This window comes from Chiroxiphia lanceolata, chromosome 15 (assembly GCF_009829145.1).
Source record: "Chiroxiphia lanceolata isolate bChiLan1 chromosome 15, bChiLan1.pri, whole genome shotgun sequence".
NCBI classification, from domain to species: domain Eukaryota; kingdom Metazoa; phylum Chordata; class Aves; order Passeriformes; family Pipridae; genus Chiroxiphia; species Chiroxiphia lanceolata.
Genome location: NC_045651.1, coordinates 8391693 through 8410642, shown reverse-complemented (window position 1 = coordinate 8410642; position 18950 = coordinate 8391693). Strand labels below are relative to the sequence as shown.

Sequence of the window (18950 nt, the reverse complement as noted above, 5' to 3'; positions counted from 1 at the left end):
TTTTTATGGCTTCTCACTAGAAAAAATTATGGAAATAATAACAGATTCATGGATATTTAACATTATTCAAAGAAGAATTCATTGTTTATTTTAGCAGAAAATACAAATGAAACTCAATTATTTTCTTTGATGTTCTCACAATTCCACCTGTAGGAATGTGTTCTGGCTGATGCACTGGTTAATACTGAAAAATTAAATTCAATTTTGAATTAAAAATTTTAAAAAATGTATTTTTTCTCTTACATTCATCTCTAAAAGACAGAGTAGCATGAACCTCTTTAATTTACTCTGGGTAGTGTGAAAGCACTAGTGCATAACTTAAAGTATTATGAGATGTTTATATGCATTCCAAACACTGCTGTGGAGGAGAAAGATCAGTAACTCTTAAATACCTGGCTCACAAGCTAAGTCCTAATAAAGTCCTATGGAAGAGGGAATATCTTGGTTCCCTCCTTAAACAGGAGGCTCAAATTGTCCTTAGAAGAAAAGACACAAAAGGGACAGTTCCTCCCATCAAGTTCCAGACTTCAGGATCGTGCCAAATATTTTCCCTCCTGTTTTGATTAACAGACCATTAGAACAGGCACATTTGGAGATATGACAGAAGTCACCATTTTGATTCTTTTTGCTGTGTTTTTCAAAAAGTTCTCTTTCTTTCATTCCTTTCCTTGTACAGCAAAGAGCTCCTCTTGGTCCTCTGCTTTTTTATTATCTTGATTTTTTCAACCGTGCACCGAAAGCAGCTTCCCATCCAATTGCAAACCTTCTCCAAGGAATTCTGCCCTTTAACATTATTCTTATTTTTACTGCAATTTAGCAAAGGAATGACTGGATAATGATTGAGATATGGAGGGCAAGTACAAGTTTCCAGCTTCTCTAGGAGCAGGGAAGCAATAAGACAGGAGGTCTAGACTTCCTTCCTTTTCTCAGGGACATCAACATTTTATCAAAACTAGATATCAAAAATACGTCAAGATTAGAAAATTTCTTGATTCTAATAAAGATATCCTGAAATATATCCTGAAATATATTTAAATACAGATTTATGAAAAGGAACAAATCAGATGATAGATTGACATCAATCTCTTTGAAAGAAGATCTAGGCCCATATTTTAAGGCCCGTATTATTGCATGTATAAAACTCAGTCACTGCCTCTCCCAGGCATTTTCATCAAGGCAAAAACATCATAATGGTTTTGTGTATCACCCCAGCAAGATGCCTTCCAGTGTTTATCAGCAGTGAGTCCCCATCCATTTACTGGCAATAAGATATTTATGCTACAATTGCAAATTCTAAAAGTCATAAAGATGAAATTAAGTGCTGTGCACACCATGATCAGAACTTAGTTACATGGAGAGAGGGGAAAAATAAGTTTATATTAACTTTTTTAGAGAAAATACTGGTCTTTCACAAAAATGTCCAACCTGGAAAATTAAAGTTTCGGTTTAAATGTCCCATTACTTTGGGGCGCAAATTGCTGTGACTGCTAGAGGCAGAATAAACCATCCAGATACTTAAAATAAAGGAAGGGCTGTCATTAGGTACAGCAATAATCCTGGCTCTGGTGGACAGATCAAAGGGGGGTTTGCAGAAGTTTCCAAGGGCCAGTAAGGTATTTGGTGCCTAAAGATGAAGGTAAAAAATATCAAGACAGCAAAATTCCCAATAAGTGCAACTACAGCTCTGAGCCAGCCCAGATATCTTTGAAAAATCCCTTTCCCAGCCACATTTCTGTTCTGTTGAAAACATTACTGTAGGCTCAATCCCTAATTCTTAGAGTGAAGGAATGATTCAGAAGGTGGCACAGAAATGAAACTAATTACTTATGACATCATCTGCCAGTATGAGGAGCTTCTATCCAGTCTGAATTTACCTTCAAGTTTATTTCTTGAGGCGTGGAGATTTATAACACTGTGGTCACCTCAGCCAGTTTATCAGTGATTGTTTCATTAGCCACATAAACCTCTAATCTACTTCTAATCTTGCACAGCCCTTGGCACAATGTTATTTTATGACAGTGAGTAACATGAGTTATGTGCTGTTTAAAATGTTTTTCTTTTTTCAGCAGTTAATTACTGTCCTTTTAATGTCACAATAAATATTTTCAATCAAGATGAACTTATTTAATGTAAATAAATGTATCCAGCCGTGTGCCTTCTTTAAAAAAGACAGTGCAATCTGTATTAATTTGAATTTCTATGATCTAGAACAAACCATAATATGTAAATTAAAACCTCAAGTTCATTCCTTTGTAAATCTATTCTAAAAGAGTCATGTTATGAGACTGGTCATTTTGGGGGTCTCTAGCACAGCTTTAGCAGAAATGCACAGATAAAGGAGTGTGAGAAAAAACATGGTTTAATGTGGGCAATGGGCCCACAAAATGTAAATATGAAAAAGGATTTAAGAGCCAGTGACAACACAAAAACAATAGTATTTTATTTAATTAACCACATTTTACTAGAAAATGCTCTTCAAATTCTATTTACATAGAAACAACAAGCACTGAATCACCACAGAAAAAAGATTATTCAAGATTGCAAGTGTTTGCAATCTTGTTTTGGCAAGTTCAAGCTAATAACCTAAGCTGTTAATACAAACCCATGAGATATTTTTCTTACTCTGAAAATAATCCCACAAGGCTTTAAATATCATTATTGGACAACTGAAAATCTGCATTTTAAATGCATTTTTCTCCCCTCATCATGGAAATTCCCTTTCCTGAGGTTCAGGGCTTGTTTGTACACATTCAAAGGAAACGCGTTTCTACTTAATCGTAAAACATAAAGAAACTACAATCCTGTGTATTTCTAGTGCCTGTGGAAAGTTTTTACAACTCTGGCTAAGCCAAAGAGGTCTTTCCTGAAGAACAAAAGTCTGCTCAGCAGCAGGAATGGAAATCAAAGGAATATATTTTATGGATCACACTGTGATTTTTAATGTTGTCCAGTGGTGCTTAGAGAAAGAACAACTTCAGAAAGGGCACTTGTGCCAACAGTACAATGGTGTAGTAGCAATTTCTTGCACCATCTGTAATTAATAAAACAAGCAATAAAGTGCAGCTCTGTAACTAACACTAGAGTTCCTAAAAAAGCAGAGGAGTTTTATCTTTTTATCAGTATGTTTTTAATGGTCCCATCTACAGAGAAGCCCTATTATGAAGAAGATGATCTAGTGCCACACAGTCTCACATTTTCTCTGAGCTGCAGATACACCTATTTGTCACAGGAGTCTACATACCCACCCACAGTCACATGAAAAACCTTCCTCAAGCCCACCTCCTCATTCTACTTCTTGGTAGTGTTTTAGTTATCAGACACAGTAGCAAACAAGTGAGATAGAAATAATTAAGAGGAATTATATAAAACTGTATGTAGATACACCCATTTAAATCCTATATCAAGCTCATACTTCCATGCCCAATTAGGAGCAGTGTTGCAAAAGTGCCCTGGAAGTTTCTCTGCTGCATGTCAGAAATCAAATCAAAATGCCAGCACGTATTTTTAACACTGCTTTGTACATGAAGGAGAGGAGCACAGATCTGTACAAAACTGAGCCGTGCAAAAGGACTCCTTTTGCATTTATCAGCTTTCACAAAATACATCTTTAAAGTTCGGCGTGTTTGAAAATTTGAACTCACCTGAGAACACATGAAGGTGTTCTCCACGTTTCCTCTATTGCTCCATATGCAGACTTTTGCTGCTCAGCAGGCTCTCTGCAGATGCACATTGAACCATCCTGCCTTTCTATTCATTACTGGAATATTATTGAGTAGAATCTTCAGGCTATTAAATTTACTTTCTCATTGAAAACTATGATTATCTGAAGGAAAGCAACTCTGCAATGAATACAATCCACACTGCTCCGAGTAGGTGCTTTCAATTGCACTACCTTGAACTGCTACCTTGAACTTGGCAGAAAGGGGAGCCTATTTCTCACAGTACCTATTCAATCACTCATCCCAAGGCAGGTGAATAGTTAATGTTCATGGCCAGGTTTCAATATACTTGACTTTATTATGGCACCTGCTGCTGAAGATCTCAAAGCAATTTGTGAACATTATTCAGCTGAGTCTCATGACTATTCAACCCATATGTCATTACACAGACTGGTAAACAGGGATGTGAAAACACATCAGAATTCTCAGTAGGGCTGTGAGAGATGAGCAGTAGTTTTGTCTTCCTTTGACCCCTGGAATAGGATTTTTCTGTCTGTGGTTTCATCCAAATGGGCACAGAAAGCAACACTAGTAAGGGACACAGACTGGTCCCAGTACTGAGCAAAGAAATATGTTTTAGTCCGACCACTAGCAGTTAGAATCTGTGTTCCCTTCCCTTCTGCTTTCCTGTCACTGCTTTTGGCACCATGTCCCAGACCTTGCCAGAGAGCTGGAACCAGCTGACTCCTGAAAGTGGCTGTTGAAAGGCTATTGAAAGATCTGGTTCCTTGGCCCTACAAAGCCTTCTTGTAGTGTGGCCAAAGCCAGGGAGGATTTCCAGGCCACTCTGTTACTCTTTGCAAACTGGGCATGTCCCACATGATGCCAGCTGCAAAATCAAAGCAGAGTAGTTTACACCCTCGCTGACCGTTTCTTATCCAAGCTCTCCCCATTTTAAAGTGATCATATTTTATGTGCCAAAGGCTGAAACATCATTATGTCTAGACCTAATGGTCTAATTAAATGAGCTTTAATGAATGTAGCTCATACACCAAGAGGGGAAGATGCAGCAACTCTCTGTGCCCTCTGTGATACCCCAATTCCACTGAGAGAAGTCTCAAGTCATTGCCTTGGCCAGGCACAGTTTTATCACACCGCTGGCAGCTGGGTCAGCACCTTCACAGCAGGACAGAGCTCCCAGCCTGAGGAATTCACAGCTAAAACAGACAAGGCAGAGAAACAAAATCAGAAAACACAAACAGAACTGAGTGGTTCTGTGGAGTCCAGCAGGAATGGTGAGTGTGAAGGGTAAATACCTGAAGTCACAGGCTGGTAACTGCTTTCATTAGCAGTGGAAACTTTGCCTTGGAGAGAGCAGAGGCAGAAAAGCTGAGGTTAAGTTCATAAACTGAGTGTTTGTTCCTCTTCCCTTCAGTGACTCCGTGACATGTTATGGTGTCATTCTTGTAAGTGTTTCAAAGTAAAGCTTCTGAACAACAGTGCTGTGCCATAGTCCTGTGTGGGGAGGGCTGCACAAACATCTCCTCGAGGAAAATCCAACCAGAGCTTGTGTTTACTTGGTTTGTCCTTAAAACCAGCAGTCAGCTGCAACTTTCAGCCATAGCTGCCTTATTAAAAATGAACTTTTCACTTTAAACACAGTACATCTTGTAACAGGCAAATCAATATAGAGTAACCCAGAGTACTGCAGGCAACAGCTGTAGGACACAATCTGATGACAGAAAGTTGAGAACAGTATTTTGGCAGTTATATGATCAGCAAATCCTTCACTTTTTGTTACTAATGGCCCTGAGCTTTAAAGACTTGAGACTTCCCACCACCAGGTAACACAAAATTAAGAAATCAAGGAACCCCTGCTTTCGACATTGAAGGCTATTACCCAAAAAATAAATAAGCTGTTTCATATTATTTTTTATAGGCTACTGTAATAGGATAACTTCTCAGAGTTACAATGAGTTAACAACAGTCTCAGTGACCTCGCAGCTCTTACTAAAGACATAGGAAGATGGTTAAGCATAAAGAGTACCTGGAAAAGGTACTAAATACTTACCTCTGCCTTCCCTTGGGCTATGGGTTGGGGTGCTCACCTCTGTTCCAGGCTGGGATTCATAAAGCACCCATGCTTAGAAAAATTACAGAGGGAGAAAAGAGGAGATGAAGCCACAGATGCTTCTGTTACACATGGGTATAGAAAAAAACATAAAGATTTTGCTAATCTGTTACTATTTTTTGTTGTTAACAGAATTTTTACAGTTAGAAACAAACTTTATGCAATCATCAAGTACTGAATTTACAAATAAACCAGGGATTTTTGGAACCAACCTACTTATCCTTATAAGACGATTAGTTCTCTAAAATGATGACCAGTTCTCTAAAATGACACGTGATTCAATTCAACTACAAAATTAACTAAAATCTATTTTCTTAGCGGGCAAAAGGGCAGCAGATCATTTAGTACTGAAATTGCTGCTTTCACCACAGCCTGCCAAGTATATTTTCCCTCAGATAGTGCAAGTGGTTTTTTAAAGGTTTCCACTCCGGATTTGTGTGGCAAACGCTTTAATTAAGACTGTTCCGTTCCATTTGTTTAGCGGTGACTGGTGGGAGCTGTATGTTGGCCTGCATTGCCCTCTAGCGCTGCCGGCCCCACCGCAGTGATGTCACTGCACAGGCACGGGGACATCGGAGCCAGCTCACGCAGAGCTGGAAATGCTGACAAACCTTCCTGGAGCCTCACAGGGACATCCCTCCAACACAGCCACACACGCTCCAGGGAAAACTCTAAACCTGTCCTGTCTTCCAGGGGCGCCGTGATCGAAAGTGCTGCTTTCAGCTCCGGCCAAGACTTCTGCCTGCTCATTTGGGTTTCAGCGAGTCCGTATGAGAAATTAGGCAAGTTTGAAGAGCCTGCTGTTTCTGACAGGCTCCCGAGGACTCCACGCTGGGCAACTTTTACGTGCTCAGAGCTGACAGCCCTCAGGGGAGATGAGTTCTTCACCTCGCCCAGGCCAGGGCTCTGCAGCAACTTCTTGGGTCGAGAGATGACTTTGAACTGACTCAAACCATCGGCGTGTTGAGTGAGGGACCCAATCATAACTTGCTATGGAGGATGATTTTTAAGATGAATACCTACTTTGGCGATAAATCCAATACATCGATACCTGGATATTTGAAAGTGTCTGCACTAAATAATGGCAATTTTTCTGCCAACAACTCCAATGAGACAGCAATTAACTTGGATTCACCTGCCTTGGCTACCAGTAGGGCAATAATTGTGGGGCTGATCCTCGGTGCCTTTATCCTCTTTGCTATCATAGGTAATATCTTGGTAATTCTCTCTGTTGCTTGCAATAGACATTTAAGAATCCCTACAAACTATTTCATCATTAACCTCGCAATAGCAGATTTGCTGCTGAGTTTTACAGTCCTTCCGTTCTCTGCTACACTGGAAGTCCTTGGCTACTGGGTTTTGGGGAGGATATTTTGTGATATCTGGGCAGCAGTTGATGTGCTGTGCTGCACAGCCTCCATTTTAAGTTTATGTGCAATTTCTATTGATCGATATATAGGGGTACGTTATTCTCTGCAGTACCCAACACTGGTAACAAGAAGAAGGGCAATTTTAGCTCTCCTGGGTGTCTGGATCCTTTCCATGGTGATTTCCATTGGGCCTCTTCTGGGCTGGAAAGAACCAGCTCCCAAGGACGACAAGGAGTGCCGCATCACCGAGGAACCCTTCTATGCTTTGTTTTCTTCCTTGGGGTCATTTTATATTCCTTTAATTGTCATCCTCGTGATGTACTGTCGGGTCTACATAGTGGCCAAAAGGACTACTAAAAACCTGGAAGCCGGGATGATGAAAGAAATGTCCAATTCCAAAGAGCTGACTTTAAGGATTCATTACAAGAATGTTCATGAGGACACCCTAAACAACACCAAATCCAAGGGTCACAATCCCAGGAACTCCCTAGCTTTCAAACTTTTAAAATTCTCTAGAGAAAAGAAGGCAGCCAAGACGTTGGGAATTGTGGTTGGCATGTTTATCCTGTGCTGGCTACCTTTCTTCATTGTTCTGCCACTAGGTAAGTTGGTAATCAGGGGGTTGTGAGGGGAGGGGGAGGAAAGTGGGTTAGTTGGGTACTACAGAAATATCGTCAAAAAAAAAAATCAAATGAATGAGAAGTAGATAGTGCTGTGGGAACTTCAGTGAACAGATGAAAGGAAGGGAACTCCTGATGTTGGCTTTTGCAGAGTTCTGCTGAAGCTTTGTGAACTGTGCAGAAAGCTGCTCACCTGGAGTCCTCAGTGATGGGCAGATGTCAAATCAGGGTACAATACCAACGGAGTTTATATGTTAAATCCCCCTTTTTTCATTGGAATTGAATTAGGTTTCAGAAACATTATCATAGGATGCTTTGCCAAAAATCCTACATAAGAACAGAGAGAGTTTCAGCGCTGAAATGTTCTTGGTTCAGTTCACTGCTCAGTGTCTGGGACTTCTGGCGTTACCAGGAGCCTTAAATGAAAATTAACCTGATCTAATGATGAGATGAAAAACTCCCCTGAGCTTTAGGAAGCTGAAAAATTCTAGTTCTCAGTTCAAACATTACTGATCAAATCCCAAAAGCAAAGACAAAGATCCCCACAGATCCCCACAGGAAGGTTCTCATTGGTTTCTATAGGCCTTAGCTGAGGCACTTCGGGACATTGTCATGTGAGATTTTGGCAGCTATTTTATGCATTTTCAACTTCAAAATATTTTTAAAGTATTTGATGTGGCCTTAACACATTGCTCTGTGTTCCCAAATCCTTGTGACATTCGCTTGCATTGTTTTTAATGCTAACAATGCCCCTGAAGCGGAGAATCTCAAGACATTCAATTACTAAGCTCTCAGAAATATCTGTCCAAAATTCATTTCTCTGAGACTGTCTGACAGCCTAAATATAGAAAGAGCTGGGAAAAGAAAAGGGAGAAAAAGCCTTTATTAATGTTCTGTATTTGTGTTTACTTAGTTACCCTACCAAAACATTTCTGATTGAGTGGTAAGCGAGTATTTTTAGAGACTCTTTTAGAAAATTGAATTGAGTTCAGCAACGTGTTCCTGGTGAAGTGTTACAAAATGATAATTTCAGTGAACGTGTAATGTCATTTAGACTAAAATCTTTACTGCAGGACAACTAATTCAGCTACTGCAATACAACTTTGTAATCTCTAGCTTATTGTATTATAGACTTTAAAATCTTTAGAATTCAAGATCTGCATAAAAGTAACGTTAAGGATGTGAAAAATTCTGAAGAAGGAAAACTGTGAGCAAAATTTTCTTTGGCTACTGACATTTAAGTCCTTGTGCTGGCTCTTAAAGCAAGTTTATAACATAGAGCAAGTTTCTGACTATTGCAAAAATACTTACCTATGGATAGAAACATATTTCCACCATATGGTACCAGTGGTAGTACTAGGGTAGGTCGTGATCTGATAAAGTAGATTGCCTCCTTGATTTTGAATATTTGAAGAAATAAAAAAGCAAATGTGAACTCAGCAGAGCATGTCTGTAGCTATCAGGAGCCAGTATAGCTCCTTACATTCCTCACCCAACACAGATGCAGAGCAGTCCACTAGAAACATTATGGTCACAGGGCAGAAGCAAAGTGAGACACAAACAAGTTTCTTGAAAGAGCATCAGTTTTCCCTTTGAGAAGTTTCCAAAGCTCCTGGGTTTCCCTGGCAGGTTTAGTGAGTCATTGTTTAAGACACCTGAGGGGAGAATTTATTGCTTGACAGAATACAATTTAATCTCCCTTACAAATTGTGCCCAGTGGGGTGCCAGGCTGGGAGCGTGTCTGGCAGAAGGGCTGGATGGGCTGGGGGTTAAAGCCACTGCTGGGGGCTCTGCCCCAACCCTGAGCGAGTGCTGTAACCCCAATAGGTCAGTGCTGGGAGCACTTGGCACTCACAGAGCTGAGGGGCAGAGGGAGCTGAGGAGTGTGTGTCAGCTAGAGGAGTGAAAAAACCAACATCTTAGCGTTGCAATACAGACTGCTGCCTTTCCCGGCCCCTGTCTAGAAATCCTCTGTCTAAAAAAAGGGGGAAGAGTATCCATAGTATCCAATGCAGCATAAAAATGCATTTAAATAGGAGATACTTCGCCTTTGTTCTGCGGACTAGGAATAGGGATGGTTTTGTTCCTTGTCCCTGATCTCTTTTTTTTTTTTTTAATTTATTACCCAGCACACTCCAGAATCCAGTATTTTTTATCTCTGTGTCTCAGTGTAGAGTTAATTAACGATGTTAGACATGACTAAAGCATTGCTCACTAAAACAGGTGGGGAAAAGCCCTTTTCCTCACTTGCATAATGCAGCTGCCCTTGCCTGCAGGAGAGGGTAAAGCAGTGCAGAAAGAATCCTTAAAGAGCTCTCTGTGTGCTGCACTCTTCTTACCAGAAACATTTTGCTTTGTGTCTTGAAGACACACAATTAAATGAAATGCTATTAAAGACTCTTTCAGAAAGCACCCAAGGGTATGAAATCAATTTCTGTGATAGGAAACTGTAGAAATCAAAAGGTACTGATGGTGTCCCAAGGTGTCTCCATGGGTGTCCTGGACTGTCCAGACTAGATATTCACCTCCACTCACTGCAAGCATAAGCTTCTTTCTTAGCCTCCATTTCTCACACCTTATATTTGCACCATTATCCCAAATCATACCCTCACACCTGCATCTTTCCTATTTATTTTTCTGCCCCTTGTTTCCCTCAGTAATGTCATGACTGTGCAGAATGGTGTTACAGAGCAGCTCTGGATTTCTGGGGATCCAACCACAAAACATTTGATAAGTTGGTAACTGTTAGTTCTGCAGCACCCCAGACCCATGTATTATCAAATCTGCTTATATGCAGTGGAGTTTCCTTCGTGTTAAGATTGTTTTCAGCTCTTCTTTGCCAGACAAAATTTTATTCTTCCACTCTGGTATTTCAATGTATTCTACAGCTGCCCATTTTGATATTCCAGACAAAGGATTATTGCATCAGGTGGCAGATATGCACTGGGAACAGATGTGGTGCTGAAAGCAGCCGCATTGCTTGAATAAATATTCTGTGACAAATGAAAAGAAATAATATTAACGCTTACAGAGTGTTTTTCAAGCAAAAATCCAAAGGTTTTGCAAGGGAAGATCTGGCAGAGCTCTGTACACACTGCAGGGAGGAATTACAGCACTGACACCATGATGGACTGAGCACCATTAAACCATCAGCACGAAGAATTACCACCGTCTGGTTTCTAGCACTGAACCATTCTATCTTCAGTGTTAAGCAACTGATGATGCAGCAAAACTGGTATCAAAGAGAGTCATGTGAGAAATTTGTTTTTATTCCTGTAGCTACTGGATATTCTTTCCAGATAGCAGTGGAGCTACAGAACATCCTTGTTGCACACATTCATAAACACTCCGTGGCTTTGTAAACAGTTATCCTGCCACTCAAAATTATTTGTGACACAACATAAAAAAATAAACTAAAGACATACGTGTCTTTGAGAGAACTTCTTATGCCATAAATTCAGTGACTCAGCTTTGAAAAGTAAATATCTTGCTTCTTTAAAATAAACGTTTCTTTTCATCCCCCTTATATAAACCCTTCCTTCGGCATCAGGACTACATTAAACATGCATTGCTGAAAAACACTGAGCAAAATAGATTCTTTTAATGACTAAAGCCCTGCAGAAATAAGCTAACACTCATTAAAACACTGGCCTTTAAACAAGGGAGTATCCAATTTTATGACAATACTTTTATTAAAAAAATTAATCCAAAATGAAGGATCATATGTTTCCCTCTGGCTACTAAGTACAGGTTTAGTCTCATTCCTGTCGAGATATGGGCTTGTCAGTCTTCTCTCAGACACATCCCCCACACACAAAGGGAAAACTTACCATCTCCACCACTTTCATCAGAGCACATTAACTTCCCCGGGTACTGCTTAACTCCAGTGGAAATCAGCAGAGCAGTATTCACTTCCCATTTTAGAGCTTAAGTCCTCCTGCTCCCACAAAACCTGGGGTCTTATCCACTGGAGTCAAGAAACAAAATTCTTGTAACTTAACTGGCAGTGGGATAAGGTCCCAGGAGGCCCAGGATGAAGACACAATTGGTTTGACCATTTTTAGGTATTAAGCTTCTGAAACCTTTTTATAAAATAATAAAAAAGAACATAAAAACATCTGCATGCTACAGGTCAGCCCACACAAAATTATTCTTAAGATGTTATTGAAGTACAAAATGTAGATTTATGTTACATGAGGCCAACCTCTGCATCTCTGTATTAAGAATACCAAATTAGGTCCCTTAACTTTCCCATGGGAAACACTTGCAGGCATTAGGTCTGTCAATGCTACTGGGTTCTGCTTTCTGAAAGGCTTTAGGCCTGGTTTGTCTTCCACCTCATTTCAGTCTTCTCTTCCCCTGTCCTCTAGACTTGATGTCCTCAAGTTAATAGTTACACAGAATTCATATAAATCACTGCTATATGTGGCAATCTGCCCCTCTGCCCACTGGCAGGTCAATCTTTGTGCAAAGTTCAGTGGCAAGGTGACAGCAGAGAATGTACAATTAAACATCATAAGGGCATTTACTGACCAGTACAGTGTGTTTTGTCACATGGGGAGGACGAGGTTATTTCAAAGTGATTCATTTTCCTACTGAAAAAGCCTCCCTTAAGCCCTGGTTTAATCCTTTTGCTTTATAAAGGGTGTCAATTACCAGTCACTTGCAGACTTCCGGATTTTAGAACAAAGTTGTTTGTTATCAAAGCAGGTGAAACCACACAAATTCCTGGGTACTTCCTCTGTAGGGTTTTGATTTGCATGTCAGGGGAAACAAAGGGAAATCTCACAGTGTACTGTCTTGCAAAAACAAACACACAAAGCAATACACACAAAAAAATACAGTGAAATCAACTCTGAGTTGACTTCTCAGCCTCAGGGATTGCAGTAATTCCTGTCTCAGGTGGTCAGAGAGCTCCAAGGAAAAACCAATTCAGGACTGAGCCACTGGGCAGCAATAGGAAATCTCAAAACTGTTGAAATCAAAGACAAGAGAGAAGGGATAATTTCAGGGGAAACACTACTTTCAGCAAGGCAGTTGGAACACAAGGTCCTTATGCCAGAGGCGTTTGCAAACACTTGTGCTATTGCTCGAGCTGATGCTCATGAGGAAAGCCCTGAGTAAAGTTACACAGGTCCTAAAGCATCAAGGCCACACCTCAGGGTCTCAGGGGCTTTAGGGCACCTACCTGTGAAATACTGACATGAGCAAAAAGTGAGGAGTTTTTTCACATCTTTACTAAAGTGCTTCTCCACTGACCACTGCAAGATTTTGAGATATTTTGACAGGCTTTTGGGTGATCCCTAGAAACCAGAAAGCAATAACCATCTGTGTCTGAGTGACAAAAGAGAAAAACTGCACTGTAAGTTCACACAGTACCTATGCAGTTGTGTTATTCAATTCCATGCTACAGGCTGTTATCTACTAACACTGGCCAAGAGAGATGTCTCTGTTGTAAGTCAGAAGAGGAGAAAACACCAAAACATTTTTAGCAATTGCAGATATTTAAGTGTAATAAATGAAATGTCAGCAGACTTAGATTAGCTTTTCTAGACTCCCTCAATCATCTAATCTTTTGCAAAACAAGAATAAGCTTGGCCCATGTTCTGTCTAGTTTGGAAGCTGCAGAAGTTTCTAATTCTTTTGGACAAAATAATAACATTAGTGCCATGTTTCTGTCCCTTACTACTGTCAGTTTTAGGTACCAAATAAGATTCTTATCAAAATTGATCTCGATTTCACACTATTTGTGTGGGGGCAACACAATTTAAGCACAAGTGAGCTCTTTCAACGGTGAAAGTCAGCACAGCTATTCTGGACTGAGAGGTGGTGCCTCTCAGTCTATTTAAACCCTATTGGGGTTAAATACACAGGCACTGTCCCCATAGAAATGCAAATATTGCTGCTCTGCCTTGCAATTGCTTGCAATATAAGAAGGTGTAGCAAGTCTGGGGTTTAGTAAAAAAACCCGATCCCTCCCTGTACTCCTTGAAGGGAGGTAAAGTCCTGGTTTTATTTTTGCCATTCTAGATAAGTTTCTATTTTTTGGAGCCTTTGAAAAGCTCTCAAATGTGAGCCACTGTGAATGAAGTTCCTGCTGGTCTCATAAAAGTGATTTGTTAATCTGCAATATGAGGACACTGCTGTAGGTAGTCAGTTCTAGGACAGAAATTCCTCACAACCAGGACACTTTGGAGCACTGACCAACCTCGCCCAGTGGAAGGTATCCCTGCCCACAGCAGTTATTCCTTATTTGATATTTCTCCTTCCTCAAAAGCAAAGTGCTACACACACACACAAGATACCCACAAACACAGGAGTAGTGTGTTTGTGACTACTGGGTTCCTGGGACTGTCCTCCAGTGCCTGGCAGCCCAGGCACTGCTGGGATGTGCAGCACAAGGCATCCCACAGAGACACCGACATGCCAAATAACCACAACCAAACACTACCCATTGTTATTTATTTGTAGTCCTTATAATTTAACCATCTTTCATCTTCTTTATTGAATTTTATTCTGTTGATTTTGGATGCTTTCCTATTTCTCAAGATCTGTTTTCTCTGTTTTCTAACTGTTTTCACTGTTATCCTAATCCTCTTCTCCAGAAGGCCTGCACTTCATCCCAGCTTGATCAACTCGTAATTTTATAACCATACTCTCTATTTCATCCTCTACTGTTTGTAAACTGTGGGGTTTTTTTCCTATATTAAATAAGTCCAGGGGAATGTAAACAAACACTGAATGCTGGAAGGGAAGAAATCAGGAGCTCTAGAAATCCAATTAGCTTTAAAACCTTGGCACGCTGACTTGGCAAAGCATGTGGTGAAAGGGACCACAAAAGCTTAAATAAAGGACAACCACATCCTTTCTCTAAACTCGTAATAACTCTGGGCAGAGGCAGATTATTACTTCTAGAGGGAGAATTTTACTAGCTGTGCACATGGTGGCTGTAACTCAGCCATGAGCAGCTTCCAGCACTCCCAGCTGCTGCAGGAATCACAGCAGGACAAGGGGAAGAAGAGGAGGTTCCCAGCCAGACCCTCAGCAGCCACCCACAGCCAAGCACAGGGAATGTCTCTTGTTGGTCACAGCAAAAATCTGATCAGGTCACTTTTCATAGGAAGGCCAAGTTCCATCATAAAACAGATTTCTTGCAAAGCAATACCCATTTTTGCACAAGCTGTGTTCTGGAGGACAGATTGAGACAGGGTTTGATACTGGTGAAGTTTCCTGTTTTTCATGTTTCAGAACTCATCTGTTATCACTTGGTATTTTGCAATGCTTTTCCTCATTACAGCAATTTTTAAAACATTGGAATTTTTTCTCGTGGAGAACATTGAAAAGCTCAGATTTAACTCCAGCCAAAATGGCTCCAATCTGCACCAGAATGAAATCTCCCCTGAAATAAGAGGATGTGTTTGCCTTCCGAGGTTACCTTAACTATTTGAGTCTGATTAGACTCTGTAACTGAACTTCCAAATACCCCTTACCAATTTTCAAACTATTTCTATTTTATGGTGTTCAAACAAGAGGGTGGTTTTCTCCAGAGTGGGAATATCCCCCCTCAGTGTTTCAAGTATGGAAACATTTAATTTTCTACCTGTTATCAGTAGGGACAAGAAGTTTCAAATTTTGTGGCTTTTCTTTAATCTTCAGGCAACGACAAAGCCCAGCAGTGGAGCTCTCTTGTCACCATCACTGGAATATCCACTGACACACAGCAAAGCACTCAAACAGCTCCAGTCCATTGTATTGCAATAAAACCAGATGTTGCGTTTGTTCCAGAAAACAGAACACACACTCCCCCAGGTTGGCTCTCATCTAAGAAAAACTGGATTTAGAAAATTTTGAAATGTGACCCTTTTGTAACATGCAGAAAACAGCACCTGACTGCCCCAAACTCATCCATAGCCACTTTTTCTCCTTAAATCCAGAGAATTCACAGTACTCCTGACCAACTATTATCTAGCCTAAGTATAAAATACTTGATTCTGAAGAAAACTGATGATTCTATGAGCAATTATAGGTCTCTTCCCAGGTCCCCTGAAGTCCTTATGAGCCTTTCAAGGACTTCCATTGACTCCAGTGGAGTCTGAATTTTAATGTCTCAGTGATGCTCTGGGCAGATATTCTGCAGAATATGTGAGGACAATTAATATGCCAAATTGCTTCCCACAATGTTCCCTAATTTCATTAGAATGCTTCACTTACATTCTCTGTAATAAAATATTCATTATAAAGAACCAGTCAGACCCTAAATGCAATTAGCTTCTACTAAATAAAATACTTCTTAATTTCTCTTTACGATGTTTGCTATTGCTCAGTGTATTTCCAAACTGAACAGCTCTACGAAGTCTGGTGAGTGTGATCAAAAAACTGATCAATCAAAACTCATCAAGTCAATTGATTTTCTGATATATTTCTTTTTCTCCATTTACTCTCCATGAGTAAAAGTCAGTAAAGTGCAGGAGTCATGAAGAACTGCTCTGAACCTTGTGATTTAAACCCTCCATCTTAACCCTAAGGGCCAGCGTTCCTTAGCTCCGAGGCAATGGGTAGATCCAGTTCTAGCTGGCACCATTCCCAAACACTGCTAGGGAAAAATCTATAGTTCTGGATTCATGGGACCTTCCCTGACTGTTAGTAATGAGGAAGAGTCTTTCCAGAGAGCTGATGCCAGCTCAGCATCTTGTTTTCTCTCCTGAGCCACCTCAGGGAGCAGCTGGCACCCTGGGGAGGGCAGTGGATGTATGAGGAATGGCACACACTCCCCTCTGGATTCCTGTGGAATGAGGAGGCTCCAAGCCCAGCTTTGCCATGCAGACACACTGTGCCGTGCCACGGAAGAGCTGTTTACCCAAGAGGATAGGAAGTGCTTTTGCATAGTTTTGAGGCCCAAACCGTGACCTCCACATTGCTGTGAGATGGGAAATATGCCCAGAATCACATCCCTCCCCACTCAGGCATCTGACAGCCACAACTGACTCAGCTGCTTTCACAGCCCAGCGAATCTGAAACCACTCCAGTGGAAAAGGTCAGGATGTGACATCCAGGCTGGGGTGTTGACTTCCATTTGAAAAAAATCTTCAAATCCAACTCCAGTTCTTGACATAAGAATTCTCCCCTGAATCCCCATTCCTTGATTACTTGAGCTAGACACAAGGGTGTTTACCCAGCTGGATAACTCCTGAATGCTTGTTTTGCTTTAAAAATGTCACACATTCTTTTCTACAGCCCCATTTGCTAAATTTAGCTGATCAATTGCCCCTGCTTTTAACACTAAAAGTACAGGAAATGGATTTCCCAGTAGGAGTTTTTCATTTGGGCAGTCTCATTAGGGAAGTTATTTGGTTGTGAACAGAAGAGGAAGAACTCATAAAACAACCTCTTATTTTGGGTTACATCACTTTTATGAACGCCTGAGATATGTGAAGTTCAACGACTAACTTCAGGTTTCAAGAGGTTTGTACTACAGCAATAATCTGGATAAATGGAGGGATGTTTGAGGGCTGCCAGAGAGTGGATTAGAAGTTATAAGGTATGTCCGGACACACTCCTCCTAACAAGCCTGGGAACATTTAGATGTTTTCCTTCAGAAATGACCTTTGAAAGTCCTTTGCAGAAGTATTCCATGTGTGCCTTGTACAACAGCTTGGACACTGGAGGTTTGATCTGTCATTGGGATCAGTACACGTTAGTGCAGCAGATGTGTACCCATAAACTGCATGTTAGTTTTTAATTCTACATTAATTATGTGCTCCTTTGAGTTTGAAGAGCATTTCATTATTAGCTTTAGAAATAACAAAAGTAACATTTTAGTAGCAAAAGACCAAAACTAAAAGCAACATGCATGAAAGATTTTTAATACACGGGTTCTAACAGCGATCTGATGTAACATTTGCCCTTCCTAGAGGCAGACAAACCCATTATCTCAGATATTGTTTCTGCTTGTTTCCTGTGGACAGGATCTCTGTTTTCAGCTCTGAAGCCACCTGAAACAATTTTCAAGGTGATTTTTTGGCTTGGCTACTTTAACAGCTGCTTGAATCCTATCATCTACCCTTGCTCAAGCAAAGAGTTCAAGAGGGCTTTTATACAGATCCTGAAATGCCAGTGCCACCGTCGAAAGCAGCTGGGGTGGTGGCCCTACAGCTACAGAAACTGGAATCGGTGCTCCTTTGAACACCACAGGAAAGACTCTCTGGAGGACAGCGGGAGTTTCCTGAGTGGCAGCCAGAGGACATTATCCTCGGCATCTCCCAGCCCCGGGTACGTGAGCAAAATCACTCACCCACACCTGGAGATGTGCACATTCCAGGAATGGAAAAACTCCAGCTCCCTCCTGAGCCCTTTGCAGGATGGCAGCGGACAGAAGGAGCCGTGCCAGTTCTTCACCTTCAGCCTCTTCTCGGAGCGGAATGGACACGTCCCTACCGGCAGCCGAGGCTCCAGCAACAGGGACTGTGAGGCCACCTGTGACACGCTGAACTGCAAAGCTGCCTGTGGAGCAAACACCACATTGGAATGAACAGATCCCAACCAGTCTGTTCCCTTGGGACACCGACCTGTCTGACGTTAGGCCCAGGCAAAGACATGGACCTGTGCATGGTTTCTCAGGATAGCATGGGAAGGACACCAGGGAGGAACAGGCAGATTTGAGTCACAGGAGTGGCCAAGCGCAGGGCCTAACCATATTCCCAGGCAGTTTCCAGAGAAACTACTGAAGCATGAACAGAATGCAGGGAAAGTGCTGCATAAACCCAGGGAAGTGCACATCCAATTATTGAGCTGTCGTGGAAGTGCTGTGGAACGGCGAAACACATCTGTACATAGAAAGAATCCATAAACAGGGGGGTGGGCAGGGGCCATGTGTGAGTGGGTGGGTGTCCAGGTGTGCCAGCCATGTGGATGGATGTCTGGAAGTGGCAGCAAGCAGTGCAGTCCTGATTGTTCCTCTCCAGGTTGCCCCTGACTTTGCCTGTAGTTCCGTATCGTTGCTGTACGTCACTGTACATTCGCACTTTAGAAACTGAAAACAATGTCAACCATTAAAGTAATTTCTCAACAATTTAAACACTTGCACCTATTACTGTAGGACTGGAATTCAGCCAAGTTCCCTTATCACCATTTTCACTTTGAAACAAAACACTCATAGCCACTAAGTTTGCCA

General features: G+C 41.2%; 1 protein-coding gene across 1 annotated transcript; it reads left to right on the top strand.

Annotated features, from left to right (window-relative positions):
• The first annotated feature begins 6340 nt into the window (after nt 1-6340).
• Nucleotides 6341-18950, top strand: ADRA1B (adrenoceptor alpha 1B). The gene is made up of 2 exons (XM_032703187.1): nt 6341-7762; nt 17746-18950. Exons 1-2 carry the CDS (start codon nt 6790-6792, stop codon nt 18306-18308), a joined length of 1536 nt encoding a protein of 511 aa, XP_032559078.1. The 5' UTR covers nt 6341-6789; the 3' UTR covers nt 18309-18950.